Source organism: Camelina sativa, chromosome 4, assembly GCF_030686135.1.
Source record: "Camelina sativa cultivar CO46 ecotype springtype chromosome 4, ASM3068613v1".
NCBI lineage: Eukaryota > Viridiplantae > Streptophyta > Magnoliopsida > Brassicales > Brassicaceae > Camelina > Camelina sativa.
In genome coordinates, this window is record NC_141883.1 from 19,614,303 (window position 1) to 19,627,510 (window position 13,208).

At 35.8% G+C, this 13,208-nt stretch overlaps 3 protein-coding genes across 3 annotated transcripts; 1 reads left to right on the forward strand and 2 right to left on the reverse strand.

The window, feature by feature from the left end:
* Positions 1-1,800: 1,800 nt before the first annotated feature.
* On the reverse strand, positions 1,801-4,099 carry LOC104780637 (pentatricopeptide repeat-containing protein At3g48250, chloroplastic). The gene has a single exon (XM_010505153.3). The coding sequence runs from the start codon at positions 4,011-4,013 to the stop codon at positions 2,157-2,159; it is 1,857 nt and encodes a 618-aa protein (XP_010503455.2). The 5' UTR covers positions 4,014-4,099; the 3' UTR covers positions 1,801-2,156.
* A 419-nt stretch (positions 4,100-4,518) lies between these two features.
* Positions 4,519-7,101, reverse strand: LOC104780638 (putative serine/threonine-protein kinase WNK3). The gene is made up of 8 exons (XM_010505154.3): positions 6,766-7,101; positions 6,645-6,682; positions 6,328-6,555; positions 6,004-6,227; positions 5,768-5,925; positions 5,508-5,673; positions 5,272-5,394; positions 4,519-5,187 (listed from the first exon to the last, which is right to left on the reverse strand). The coding sequence occupies exons 1-8, from the start codon at positions 6,832-6,834 to the stop codon at positions 4,652-4,654; spliced, it is 1,542 nt and encodes a 513-aa protein (XP_010503456.2). The 5' UTR covers positions 6,835-7,101; the 3' UTR covers positions 4,519-4,651.
* Positions 7,102-7,879: 778 nt separating this feature from the next.
* Positions 7,880-9,745, forward strand: LOC147945988 (cytochrome P450 71A26). The gene is made up of 2 exons (XM_087510375.1): positions 7,880-8,910; positions 9,015-9,745. Exons 1-2 carry the CDS (start codon positions 8,047-8,049, stop codon positions 9,624-9,626), a joined length of 1,476 nt encoding a protein of 491 aa, XP_087366501.1. The 5' UTR covers positions 7,880-8,046; the 3' UTR covers positions 9,627-9,745.
* The last annotated feature ends 3,463 nt before the right edge of the window (positions 9,746-13,208 follow it).

Here is a 13,208-nt window from a genome sequence, read left to right on the forward strand (position 1 = left end):
ACACTTTTTCGGGGCTAAAAACGTAGAACTGAGAAGTACTTGACCAATTTATATTCAGAATGAGTGTATTGAAAGACATGTCGATGATTTTATATAATGGATGTCATCCATGTTCAACATTTAGATGTTTGTTAGGTTTAAGTCAGTTTGTGCATCTAGATGTCGCTTTGTTAAAAAGTTTTTTAATATTATTATTATTTTTTTTCTTCAAAAGTGATTAGAACGATACTGGATTCCTGTACATTTTGTTACTAATTACCGGTTTCGCATTTTTAACGGAAAAGAAAAAAAAATTGTGGTTTCAGCACCAAAACTTTATTCGAAATAGACAAATATATTTTGTTTAAAGCTCAGCCATAAGCTAAAGGGACTGGACTGAAGCTTGAAACAGTCATTCGTTAATATCAGATTTAGAAAAGGAAAGATATAATTGAATGAGTAGAACAAACTTGAAGTGACCATTAGACCATACCATGAGAGACTGTTTACCGAAGAAAATTGTGAACAATAGTAATTTGTTGATGATATGTCAAATTTGATTTGACTATTTCTCGAAGAATTCGAATTACTCGATGCGTTCAGTTTCATTAACCGCAAAATATCTCATAATCAATGTCACAACATTACTAATTAAGCCGACCAATCTTCTAACCTTTTTCAGTTAAAAAAAAACTTGGAGGACTAGAAAATGTATAGACCAAAGTGGACACTTAGCTAACTTTAGTGTAAATAAACTGGTTAAATGTCAGTGTCACTGTCACAACAACACACAAGACTAGATACGTGCCCGAAAAAACTAAGCATCAAATAAACGGTTTCCATGTCAAAAGTTGTTTCCTTTGCATCATTTTCTGAATCCTAATTGCTTTTTTCTTTCTTGTTTTCTAGATTCGCCATCTTCTGCTTGGTTAGTTTCGGGTAAAGCTGCTGTGATAGGTCTCTAAAACTCTTTACCAGTTCAATCGGTCCCGGTATGTTTTATAACGATCTGTTCAACATAAACCATAATTTTTCAAAGTTTAAATCTGATTCGGCCACACAACACTACACAGATCAATCATCAATCCTCTATTAACTGCCAAAATCTGAACCACAATGACATATTTTGTTTATCGGTCGATTATCCAAAAACAATAGTGTTTACATTACACAATTTTTCTTTTTCTATATATAAAGCTTTTTGAAAATTTTCGTGAAATGTTTTTGCAATGTATGGAGAAACAAGGAGAAGTTGATATATCAAAACTAAAAAAAAAAAAAAAAATGTCTAAGACCACGATACTTGGCTGAAAATTGAATACAGTGATTGAAGTGACATTTTATGGTATGATGACTCTTTGTGAGCTCTCTCTTCTTTCAGATAATAATAAGACAACAGCATGTGTGAAGAAGTAACACGTAAGCTTATCAGACTTCTGGAACAAACCTCACATGGCCGAAGCAGACAGGTTTGGAGAGGGTTAATATTCGGATAAGAGGTTTATGACTTTTCATGTAGACTAAAATTCACACTCTCTTTTTTAAAAATAGCATTGCAAAATCACACCAAAGTTGATTGTGATTTAAGAATCATAATAACAAGTCATGTGTATTTGAATACATTTCCATTCTAAATCTAGAAACAAATTCTCCAAGTTAAAGCATCTGGATCCTTTAAACAATGGCTCTATGTTATACCCAATGTAGATGTAAGCAAGAAGAATGATTCTTCATTTGCTCTCCACTTATTGTCAAATTCTTACTAGAGATGTCCTAACCTACCAGGGCTTGAGCAAGACCTCTATCCATAACTGCATCCTCTGATAAAAATTTCATTTAATAATGAGTTGTAGAAAACAAGAAAGTGAGAGAGGAACTCAACAATTGCAAAATAAATAAATAAATGCAAACTGTTTATGAACAATCCCACAACATCCTTCAATTCCATCAACAAAGCCTACAACAAATTCAGCTTACTATAAACTGGTTCTTCATTACCCTGCAGCACGTAAAACAGAGGAATGGCCATTATTCGAGAAGACAGTTTTAGAGTTTTACTCCAGAGTCCAAAGAGGTCGAATGGGAAGACTTTTAAACAGTAGAAGACCTCTTCGTTATATTCTGGTAGTTGTATGCGATGACCATATTTCTGCAGAACAATTAAGTGACATAATATCTCAAGCTGCAGCACCAAAGAGTTCAGAGATTTTAGGGTGTGTCTTAAAGTGATGGGGACATATGAAGAGAAGATTTTTTGCATCGGCAAGTCTCCCTTCTCGATAGAAAGCTTCGATGACATGAAAGTAAGCTGCAAAAGAAGGAGAATCCTTGGAGCTTAGCACATCCAAGAACTTCTTAGCGTCTTCCAAAGTCCCAAACTTTGCAAGGTATCCATCAAAAGCTTCTGCATATGCAGGGTAATTTTGCTTCTTCATCATCTGAAGAAGATCTAGCGCTTCTTCGCCCTTCTTGATTTCTAGCAGCTTGTCTATAAGAGTCTTGTAAGTGCTTTGCCAAGGTCTTACATTAGCATTTCTCACCATCTCCATAAGGAATTTACACGCCCCCTCGATCCTGCTTTGGATAAGAAACCCATCTATCAAGACATCAAGCAGATCAGAGTCAATATCAAACCCTTTCTCTAGCATATTAGCAAAACACGCGAAGGCCTTATCCAGTTCATTGTTTTTGCAGTGCCCTTGGATCAGAATAGTCCAAGTTTTAATGTCCGGATAGCACCCTTGTGCTTCCATTTGATCTAGGACTCCTCGTGCTTCTTCTAATCTCTTAGCTTTACAAAGCCCAAATACGAGTTGGCTGTATGTGATGTTATCCGGCTCATAACTCTTATTTCTCATAGCCTTCACAATTTCCTCAGCTTCGTCAAACCTACCTACACTGGTTAAAGACCTATGGATTCCATCATAAACAGCCTTTGAGAGAGAACTCCCAGTTGATTCATATTTCCTCGAAACACGAAACACCAAATCCAAATCCGGGTTGGGACCAGCCGATAAAGACCTCAACAGAAGACTACAATCTTGAATAGATGGCTTGAACGGACCATCCATCATAAATTCATAAAGCTTAACTGCCTCAGTCATCATTCTAGATTTCTGAAACTGTCTTGAAACCTTTATATAAGTGTCAAGATCCATCTCATGCCCTGCAGTCTTCATTTCATCAACAACACTCCAAAACTCCGTAACTGAGTTAGGCCTAGCCAAAACCCTCAATGCCGCGTTATAACTAACGGTACTATGTTGATAACCAGAAGAACTACCACCAACCCAATGGAAAAAAGCCAAAGCTTTCAAGGGATGATCCCTTAGTTCCTTCAACACCCTGATAACAAAATTATCCGACAAGACAAGTTTAATCTCCTGCAATTCCCTCTCAACCTCACAACCCCAATCAACCTTCAAAACAGCAGCAGAAACATTCTTTGCAACAACATACATTGCGTTATCCTTAAGCATTCTCTCATAGAAATGAGCAACAGCGACAGCATCTGCTTTTGATTCCGCCTTATTAAGCTCACTGTAAACAGTCTTATACGTATCCTCATCTAAATAAAACCCTCCTTGTTTCATCTCACTCAGAGTCATCCAAAACCGCTTCATAGATCTCTGCTGCGCTAAAATCCTCAACATAATGCTATAAAGTGGAGAACTTGGACTAAGCCCTGAATCTCGCAAAACCCAATCGATAAAGCAATAAGCTTTATCTGGGCTCTTCTCCAATTTCCTCAAAACGTAAATTGCAGTCTCGTGGGTTAAAGACATATCTGGTTTCCTCAACCCTTCCTCTACTTCCTTAGACCAATCATTCTCCATCACTAACTGAAGCATAGAATCTGGTTTCGAAGTAAAGGTGCGATATTGCCACTGAAATCGACTAGGGATTGCAAATGAATCGAGAGGCGAAGACGAGTTTGAGGAAACACCCACCTGAGCTCGGATTAGATACGATCGAGTGGAGATCTGCGAGTAAGCGTTTCGAAGAGAAGACAGGATTGCCTTTGATCTGTACATGGCTACAGCTGCTACTACTGTGATTTTGTGTTTCTTGGAAGAAGGAAGACGAAGTGAAGATAGTGACAATAATAGGGTTTAAGCAAAAATGCAATTTGGGGGTTTAAGAGCCTCCTAAAACGCTGCGTTTTTGTGTATGCCATGTTATATTCAAGTTGGGTTTCTTCTAATTTGGGCCTTTAGCCCATTTATGTCATATATTTCGGTCCAGTCAGCTCTAGTATATCTGGTGGCATAAGCTATTTAAGAGACACTAGTACCCATAAAAGGCGAGAGAGACCAGAATATGAACCGTGTAGTCTTCTTCTAAGGTGATGACTGATGAGAAGCGAGCATGGACCAGAAGAGAAACTCTGAGTCTCTGATCAGGTTCACAAGAGTCGGATGAGCACGAGTCTGGTTCAGAACAATCCAGTGTGATTTACAACCTTCTTCTTCACTCGACTCTTCTGAACTAGATTCGTCCTCAGCTTTTCCAAAAAAATCGTTGAATTAGAAAAAAATATTTTTCGACAACTACTATTAGATTTTTCAACAAATAGTCTTCACAATTTCGTTACACATGTACCTTTAGTACCACATAATATTACAAAACCAAAATAATAATATTGACGAGAGTATGTAATGTTACAAACGAACTAACATAGTAAGTTATCGCAATCTTTGAGTTGTAATCTTACCAAAGCCTCTTCACATACCTCAGGAGGAAACTCTTTCAAAAACTCAGAAACAATACGTTCTTGGTCTCTCTGCATCTCTTCAATCTCCTCTCTCTGTTTCCTCAACAGAGTCTCAAGTTTCTCTACTATAACCCCAACATCTTGACTGATCGGTCCTTGTGATAATAAAGAAAGCTTTGAATTAGACCGTGGCGCGAAGGGCGAACGTGAATCTCCAGCTCCAGCTTTAGGAGAGGACCAGAATTTTCTCCCTGAAGGGAATCTGTCTAAATGCAGCGGAGAAGACAAGCATTTGTGTATAGCTGAATCATCTCCGTTAAGACGAGAAGGAGTCCAGTCGGGGATGTGTGAATGTATCTCTACATCGATCATTTTAGCTATCGTTGAGATGTCTTGATCATCGGTTAAGTCTAGTTCTTCGACCATTTCGATGGCGACTGAGAAAGATGTGTCTGTCTCTATGTTAAATGGGAAGTGGATATTTCGGATTTGACCTGTTTTAATAATGTTATAATTATGTCAAAACAAGATTCAATATGATGGTTTTCGATATTAGTCAAAGCAAAAAAGAATGGAACCTTTGGAATCGGTGATTCGTAGTTTTAGGAAGATTGTGTTGAGGTCTTTACGTTGGCCTTCTACAGTTAAACCTACCGTAGAATCTAAGACATCCTCAATTCCTCTTCCGTTGCAGCCATTTTCTGCATCAAGTTACAGTAGAAGTATGAGTCAATAGAAATCATATCAGAAGTCCAAATGATGCAACTGTTTCCAATTGATATATGAAATAAATACCAAAGATATTGATTGTTACCATTGTGAGAGCTAACGTTTTCGGGTTTTTCCTTGTAGCATTTTAGAAAAGGGTCATCAAGTAGTTCCTTGGCAGACAAGCGTTCTGAAACCTTTGCGATACATTTCTCTATGAATGCTCTCACTTGCGGATTAGTCACATTCAAAAGTGAGGCTGGTTTGATCCCCTAAGAAGGATTGAGAAAAAAATGGATCAACTATATGACAAAAATATCATATTAATTCTTTGATTGGATATAAGATTGAGAAAAAGATCATTACCGATGTAACCTTCCTATAAATCTGAGCAGCATTTGTACATTCGGAATACGGGTACTCGAACGTTACCAGCTCGAGCAAACACATTCCGAACGCGTATATATCGACTAGTACATTATAGTCCTCTTCATAGAGTTCCGGTGCCATAAATTCAGGTGTTCCTTAACAATTTCAAACACACAATTTTAGTTTCACAAGAAAAGGGGTTTTGAGTTTGAGAGCAAGCTTAAAGAACTAACCAATGACGCTATGAGCTGAGCGAGCACGGTGAAGAATAGCGGCTAGCCCGAGATCACCAATTTTGACCTCACCTTGGTTGCCATTAATGAAAATATTATCACATTTAAGATCTCTATGGATCACAGGAGGATCATGACTATGAAGATAAACAAGCCCTTCTAAAATCTGCCTTGACCATTTCTTCAATGCTCTTAGATCAACACACTTATGCTTCTTCCGGTACCTATAAAAAAAAAATCAAAACATTCGAGTGGATCCACAAAAGGGTTTGTAAAACATGAAAATAATCAGTTGAAAAAAAAAGAATGAGAGAGGAATCTGACTGTCTAAGATTTCCGGAGGTGAAGACTTCGGTGATGAGGTTGATGGTCATGTGTTGGTGATCGATCCAAGAAGTGTAGAATTTGATGATGCTTTTGTGTTTAAGGGTTTTGAGTAAGTGAACTTCAGAGTAAAGACGATCTAAATTGTCTGAGCTGGAGAGTTTATCGTCTAGCTTAACTTGGTTCCAAGCAACTTCGATCCCTTCAAGTTGGTCAAATGCTCTGTATCTGAATAATTCTCTAATCAAAGAAAAATTTCTTGTCTCTGACTCTTTTCATGTAATAACAAAGAACACAGATCTATGAAAAAAGGATACACTTGTTTGAATGCTCCTTTGCCTAGAACTTCTTTATACTGACAAAAAAATGAGAAAAAAAAAAGATTAGAATGGGAAGATTATTTACTTTGATAATATATGAAATGAAAGAAGAACAAACCCGGCCATAGCGACCAGTGGGATCGACTTCGACGAATTCTTCCTCGGAGTTTTTCTCGTCTTCTCGCATTTTTTCTTGGTTACTTGCAAGTCAAAAACAGAGGATTCTTGAGAAAAGGGAGAAAACTTTAGTCAATATTAAAGCAGTTTCTGTAAACTGTTAGTATTAGCTGTTCTTTTGTATGTGTATTAAATGATGAATTAGATGTTCTTGGTTGAATTTTTAATATTGTTGTTCTGCCATTAAAACCGATCAGGTTAAGCTTTTTACAGCTTGCTGATCATAATGGTGTAGAGTGTTTAAACTCTCTCTTCTTATCTTTCTTCTAATTTGGACACTCAGATCCACAGGACAAGACCACGTGGCAAAGGTGTGGGTCGTTGCTCTTTTCGCGCCATGGATCTGGTTTTTTTATTTGATTTTCTTCTCATTTATTGTGTCATGTGAAATCAATTATTTTGCTTACTCAAGTCAACTTCATGGTGTTATTATGATGACTTATGAAATATTGTATACCTTGGGCTTTTTCCCCTTTTTTTTTTTTTTTTTTGTAAATCTGTGAATTTTCATTTAGCTTTTTCCCCTTTCTAAGTCAGTCCTTTTGGTGACTATCCTAAACCGAAAACTATTTAAAAATGAGTTTGGTAATTACAAAATGGAGATTCGAACTATGATTAAATCCTAACTGTTTACCAATTGAAGCCCCTTGTTGTGGTAACGAATTCGATTTTACTGTGTGTGTCATTGTGTCAACACAACACTATATGTGGTAGCACTTCAGCTTCCGTGTTTTACTCGTTGTGAACTTACTGACACGTTACCAAAAGAGTTTGCTCTCTCTCTCTCTCTTTCTCAGTCACAAATAAAAACAAATCTATAATCATTTGTTATGATCTACGTTATTTATGTTACTGCCTCATAATAGATATATTTTTTATATACATATCTTAATAAGTCTAAACATTTTTTAGACGTACTGTATTAGGACATTTAAAATTCATGGAGGATTGTTTGTTGAACAATCGGCACTTAGATTTGTTATGAATCCAAAAGAAGACACGTAAATCGTAAAAGGACCAAAAGAAAAATCTCGAACAAAGTAAACATATAAAGAAACCAGACGGCATGCATATCATACATCATACATACCTCCAAAAAATTGAGTGGATAATACTTACTACCGTAGAGAACTTGGCTTGTTAGGTAAATAAGTCCAAAATATCACAAACTAAAAACTCCTCACAAAAACATTTTATTTTGAAGAACTTGAAGAATCCAGACATGCAAATGATGAGTATGATGTTTCTGCTATGCTCAATAATTTTTATTACCATCATATTTTTCAAAATACATAAGAGAGGGAAGAACAGCAACACACCTCCGTCTCCACCGGGACTTCCGATGATCGGAAACCTTCATCAGCTCGGCCGCCACACTCACCGATCACTATGCTCTCTCAGCCACCGTTACGGGCCTCTCATGCTCCTTCACTTTGGCCGTGTCCCCGTTCTTATAGTATCTTCCGCTGAAGTGGCTAAAGACGTTTTGAAGACGCATGACCGTGTTTTCGCGAGCCGTCCTCGTTCAAAAATATTCGAGAAACTTCTTTACGATAGGCATGATGTGGCATCAGCTCCTTATGGAGAGTATTGGAGGCAAATGAAGAGTGTGTGCGTCCTCCACCTCTTCAGCAACAAAATGGTACGGTCCTTTCGAGAAGTGAGAGAAGAAGAGATCAGTTTGATGATGGAAAAGATCCGGAGATCGAGTTCTTTGCCGGTAAATCTAAGCAAGATCTTGATGAGTTTAACGAACGATGTGATATGTAGAGTTGCTTTGGGACGAAAATACGGTGGTGAAACAGATTTTCAGGAGTTAATGGAGAGACTAAGCAAGCTACTTGGGACGTTCAGTGTTGGGAGTTATGTACCATGGCTTGCATGGGTTGATCGGATCCGCGGTTTAGATGGTCAGCTTGAAAAGACGGCGAATGATCTTGATGAGTTCTTTGAGAGAGTTGTGCAAGATCATGAAGATGGTGACCACCGAGATAGGAATGACTTTGTGGATGTATTGCTCTCCATTCAGAGAGAAAAGAGCGTCGGGTTTGAGATAGACCGTGTCAGCGTAAAGGCAATCGTCTTGGTGAGGGAAAATAATACACACTTTTGGATAATACTAATTCAGATTTTATGATGTGTTCGTATGTGTATATAAACGTAGTTCTTGTTTTGGTTTTCACTTTTTAGAATGTTTTCGTGGGTGGTACGGAGACATCGTATACACTTATGGAATGGGCAATGACAGAGCTTCTACGTCACCCAAAGTGTATGAACAGACTCCAAGAAGAAGTCCGCACGATTTGTAAAGGCAAATCGCGTGTATCAGAAGAAGATATTCAAGAAATGAAATACTTAAAAGCTGTGATCAAAGAGGCAATGAGGCTACATCCTCCACTTCCTTTGATGATTCCTCACGAATCAACACAAGATGTCAGATTAGGTGATTATCACATACCTGCCGGTACACAGGTTATGATGAATGCGTGGGCTATCGGGAGAGAGGCTGCAACGTGGGGACCAGACGCGGAAGATTTTAGACCGGAGAGGCATTTAGATTTGTCTGTTGATTACCGGGGTCAGTCTTTTGAGCTGATTCCGTTTGGAGCAGGAAGAAGGATTTGCCCAGCAATATCATTCGCTGTGGTGCTGAATGAGATAGTTTTGGCTAACTTAGTGCATCGGTTCGATTGGAGATTACCGGCTGAATCTATAGAAGATCAAACCTGTGTCGCTGAATCAACCGGTACTTCAGTTCACTGCAAGTTCCCTCTCTATGTTATTGCATCATCTACTACTTGACTATATAAGGCATTAACATGAAAATGCTTTATTATGTTCTGTCTACAATAAACAACATGTTTACTTATTTGTATAGAAGGATCTAGAAGATCCTTATGATCAAAGAAGATATTATAACCTGTGTGGCAGCTCTATGATATATTTATAATATCTTCTAGAAGATCTAACTATAATTTGAAACTCTTGAATAAGCCAATAAGTTTGGGTGATGATTCTGTTATGAATTTTCCAAATGCAGTTATTAGTCTCCATTCTTTAACATTTGAACGTGTGTCCTGATTTTGAGGAGATTACTATTATATATCGAAGAAGCTTATTACGATCAAATAATTATCTCAAAATAAATTTGTGAAAAAGGAGTTTGTCTTCTCTTCAACTTAGAAAAAGAACGAATTATCGAAATGATGATGGATAGTTTTTATTTTAGGGGTCATAACATAATCTATTCAACTGCATTATTATCGACCATCTATATGTAGATTCGGCTCAATGGACGAATTTTGTAAAAAAAGTTAAACAATAGTCAAATAAATTTTATTATATTTTCACAAACAGATCCAGTTTTATATAAAACCAAAAGAAAATATATCATTATATTAAAGTAAATAAAATTTAAATAATTTCTCATACTCCTGTATTCAAAAGCCAAAAAAAATTATATACTTATTATTAAGATATTAAGAGAAAAAAGAGTAATTGACCACAATAATTACTTTGTGTTAAAAAACTATATGGGTCAATTCAACTCAACTCAATCCGTAAATTCCAACAAATTTTGTTTTATTGAAAAGCTTTTTATGAATACAACTTTGGTATCTTATTATATAAAGCTTGGTTCTCAAAGTTAGTAACTCACTAGATTCTGACACGTGTTAATTTTAACGATCAAAGATCAAAGTTAAAAACTCACCAGATCGTGACACGTGTCAATTTTAACGATTAAATATCCAAGTTAGTAACTCATCAGATCGTGACACGTGTCAATTATTTCTATTAATTTGCAAGACAAGTAGCATAAAAAAAATATGAATACACAAATGCAAGATAACAATTTAACAAGATAGATTATATAACACTAGATCAACTTAACAGAAAGCGTTCTTATCGTCAAACGATAATACGTCTTACAAGAAAGTGGGAAGCAAAATTTTTTTTTTAAAACAATGAACTCATTGGAATAAATTTTCTCATAAAATAGAAAAGGGATTAAGGAAAATATATAAAAACTATTAATTCTAAAAAATGTAAATACTCACTTCTCTATAAACATAGATAGTCTCATATTATTCATCTAACAAAATAATTTATTTAAAAATATTACTTTCAACTTTTTTTTTTCTCAACAAAGATTAGCTCAAACGAGCCAATATGAAGGGAAATTGTTTACATACAGAACATTATGCGGAGATTTGCGCGCATAGCGTGCCAAACGATCCGCTTTTACATTTGCATTTCTAGGAATAAAAGATAAGAAAAAGAAGAAAATTCCTCCCTGTCCATCTTGATATCATCGAGATACGGCGAGAACGCCAACCAGTCATGTGGTGAAGACACCATCTTCACCAAATCAGAGCAATCTGAGTAGAAAACCACATTCCGGTAATCATGTCCGATTGGTATGCTCAAATTGTAATACCCTAATGGTACTAACAGCCTTGCAGTTGTAATACTCTAGGGGTCGAATCCACAGAGACTCTAAATCACACAATAGACTTATAAATCTTTTAATTATGCTAAATCAAAATATTAAATTAAAAACAATGCAGAAACATAATTAAAAAGAGTGTTGTAAATTTAAAGGATCAAAAAGCTAGGCATAGGGAATTTCTCAGGAAATTATGGATTATCAAATCAATAAATTAATAGGATTCAAGCAATTAATAGTAACTCTAAACTCTTGGTAAAATAAATCAGTTCTCACTGCAAATATTATCTAAATTTAAAACCAGAAAATTCAAATCTCTTTGTAAAATTCAAGGTTAAAAATCAGCTTTAAAAACAAGTTTATATTGTTCACAAAATTATTAAATCAAATCTCTTTGCAGGAAATAATTTTGCTCATCCAAAGTTTTTATCAGGAAAATCAATCTCTCATATCAATTTATTTTCCTAAGATATTAATTCTAGGTGATCAATCAAGAATTAATATGAAGAACAACCTAAGATGAAAATCACACAAGATAATAAATCCTAAAAACAACAGATCTAATAAACCATAAAAACCCTATGAAAAACCCTAAACCTAACAAGCGAACTACTCAGACATGTTTAATGAAGAACAAAACATCTTTTCTGAATAATAAGCAATTGAAATTAAGAAGTAAGAAGGGAGTTTAAGAATCTTCTCTCTACAGATGAAATCAGATCTATCTCTCCCAAAGCTCTCAATAAGGTTGCAGAATAAAACTCTCTAGAGAAAATCATAGGTCTAAACAATGACTATAAAAATCCTATAAATACTCTAAAACACGTCTTGGACCTTAATTGCAAATTAAGGAAACTTGGGCAAATTTTGTAAATCTTCTAAAGTTTGTGGAGACAACTTCCGATTGTCTTGTGGCAGCTGCATCGATCGATGCTGAGGTTACATCGGTCGATGCATAGTCTTGATCTTGTCTCCCAACTTCGTTGATCAGTCTTTATGCTTTGATTATGCTCCAAATCATCCTCTTTTAGCTCCTTAGTGCTCCATCCGTGCCAATGAGTACCTAAACCTATAAAGACTAAAAAAAAACACTGAAAACAAATCAAAAGACTCAAAAAGCACACTTATATCATGGTTAAAAAACACAAAAACCATGATATATCATCGATCATGCAGCGCATAACCCAAATGAAAGCTTCAACTTCAGCGTGTAAAGGGGAAAGACTCCATCGAAAGTTAGTAGCTCCCATACGTGGCGTCGGATCCTGGAATTGGGTACAAAACCATCCGGCACCTGCAAATGTGTCGCCGACCTTCCAAGAGCCATCAACGAAACAACGATAGCCTGAAAAAACCATAGGAAGGGAATTGATTGGCCCTCGTACTCGAGATCAAACTTTGTTCTATTGGTCAAACTTTTTTAATGGGAAGATAAATTGTACTTATTTTTTTAAACCAAAATATACTCATACTCTCTACTTTTTCAGTTTAGAATAGGTAAAATTAATATGTTGATCCAAAAAAAATGGAAGATTAATATATGCATCTTCTTTTTCTAATACTGTATTTTAAAATTTATTGTAGTAGTTTTAGATTGTTTTATTTAATTTATATTTTCATCTTTGAATTATTTGATATACATATATTACCGTGCTTATAATTTTCTATTATTTCATTAATTCTGTCAAATATTTTTTTTCTAATTTCTATTGGTTGGTCATATACTTTTTTTTGTGCAAACATAATTGTTACCATTCATTCAATCTCAAAAGGAGATAAAGAGGAGAAGGTTATCGTCCTAATGGTTGGATAAAATATCAAACACAAGTCTACAACAAACATCGATAGATTCGAAAAACATAAATCGTTGTTGATAGATCCATAGGAGCTTGGAGACAAAGGCTACATCATGGAAGAAACTTCCATGAAATACATTG

What these genes read in the sequence shown, in the direction of transcription:
- LOC104780637 (XM_010505153.3), bottom strand. Translation starts at nt 4,013, where the DNA reads ATGTACAGATCAAAGGCAATCCTGTCTTCTCTTCGAAACGCTTACTCG.
- LOC104780638 (XM_010505154.3), bottom strand. Translation starts at nt 6,834, where the DNA reads ATGCGAGAAGACGAGAAAAACTCCGAGGAAGAATTCGTCGAAGTCGAT. An exon ending in TTTATAGGAAGGTTACATCG is followed by an intron (nt 5,674 to 5,767) that starts GTAATGATCTTT and finishes AATCCTTCTTAG; the next exon opens with GGGATCAAACCAGCCTCACT. An exon ending in AAACGTTAGCTCTCACAATG is followed by an intron (nt 5,395 to 5,507) that starts GTAACAATCAAT and finishes AACTTGATGCAG; the next exon opens with AAAATGGCTGCAACGGAAGA.
- LOC147945988 (XM_087510375.1), top strand. Translation starts at nt 8,047, where the DNA reads ATGCAAATGATGAGTATGATGTTTCTGCTATGCTCAATAATTTTTATT. An exon ending in GCGTAAAGGCAATCGTCTTG is followed by an intron (nt 8,911 to 9,014) that starts GTGAGGGAAAAT and finishes TTCACTTTTTAG; the next exon opens with AATGTTTTCGTGGGTGGTAC.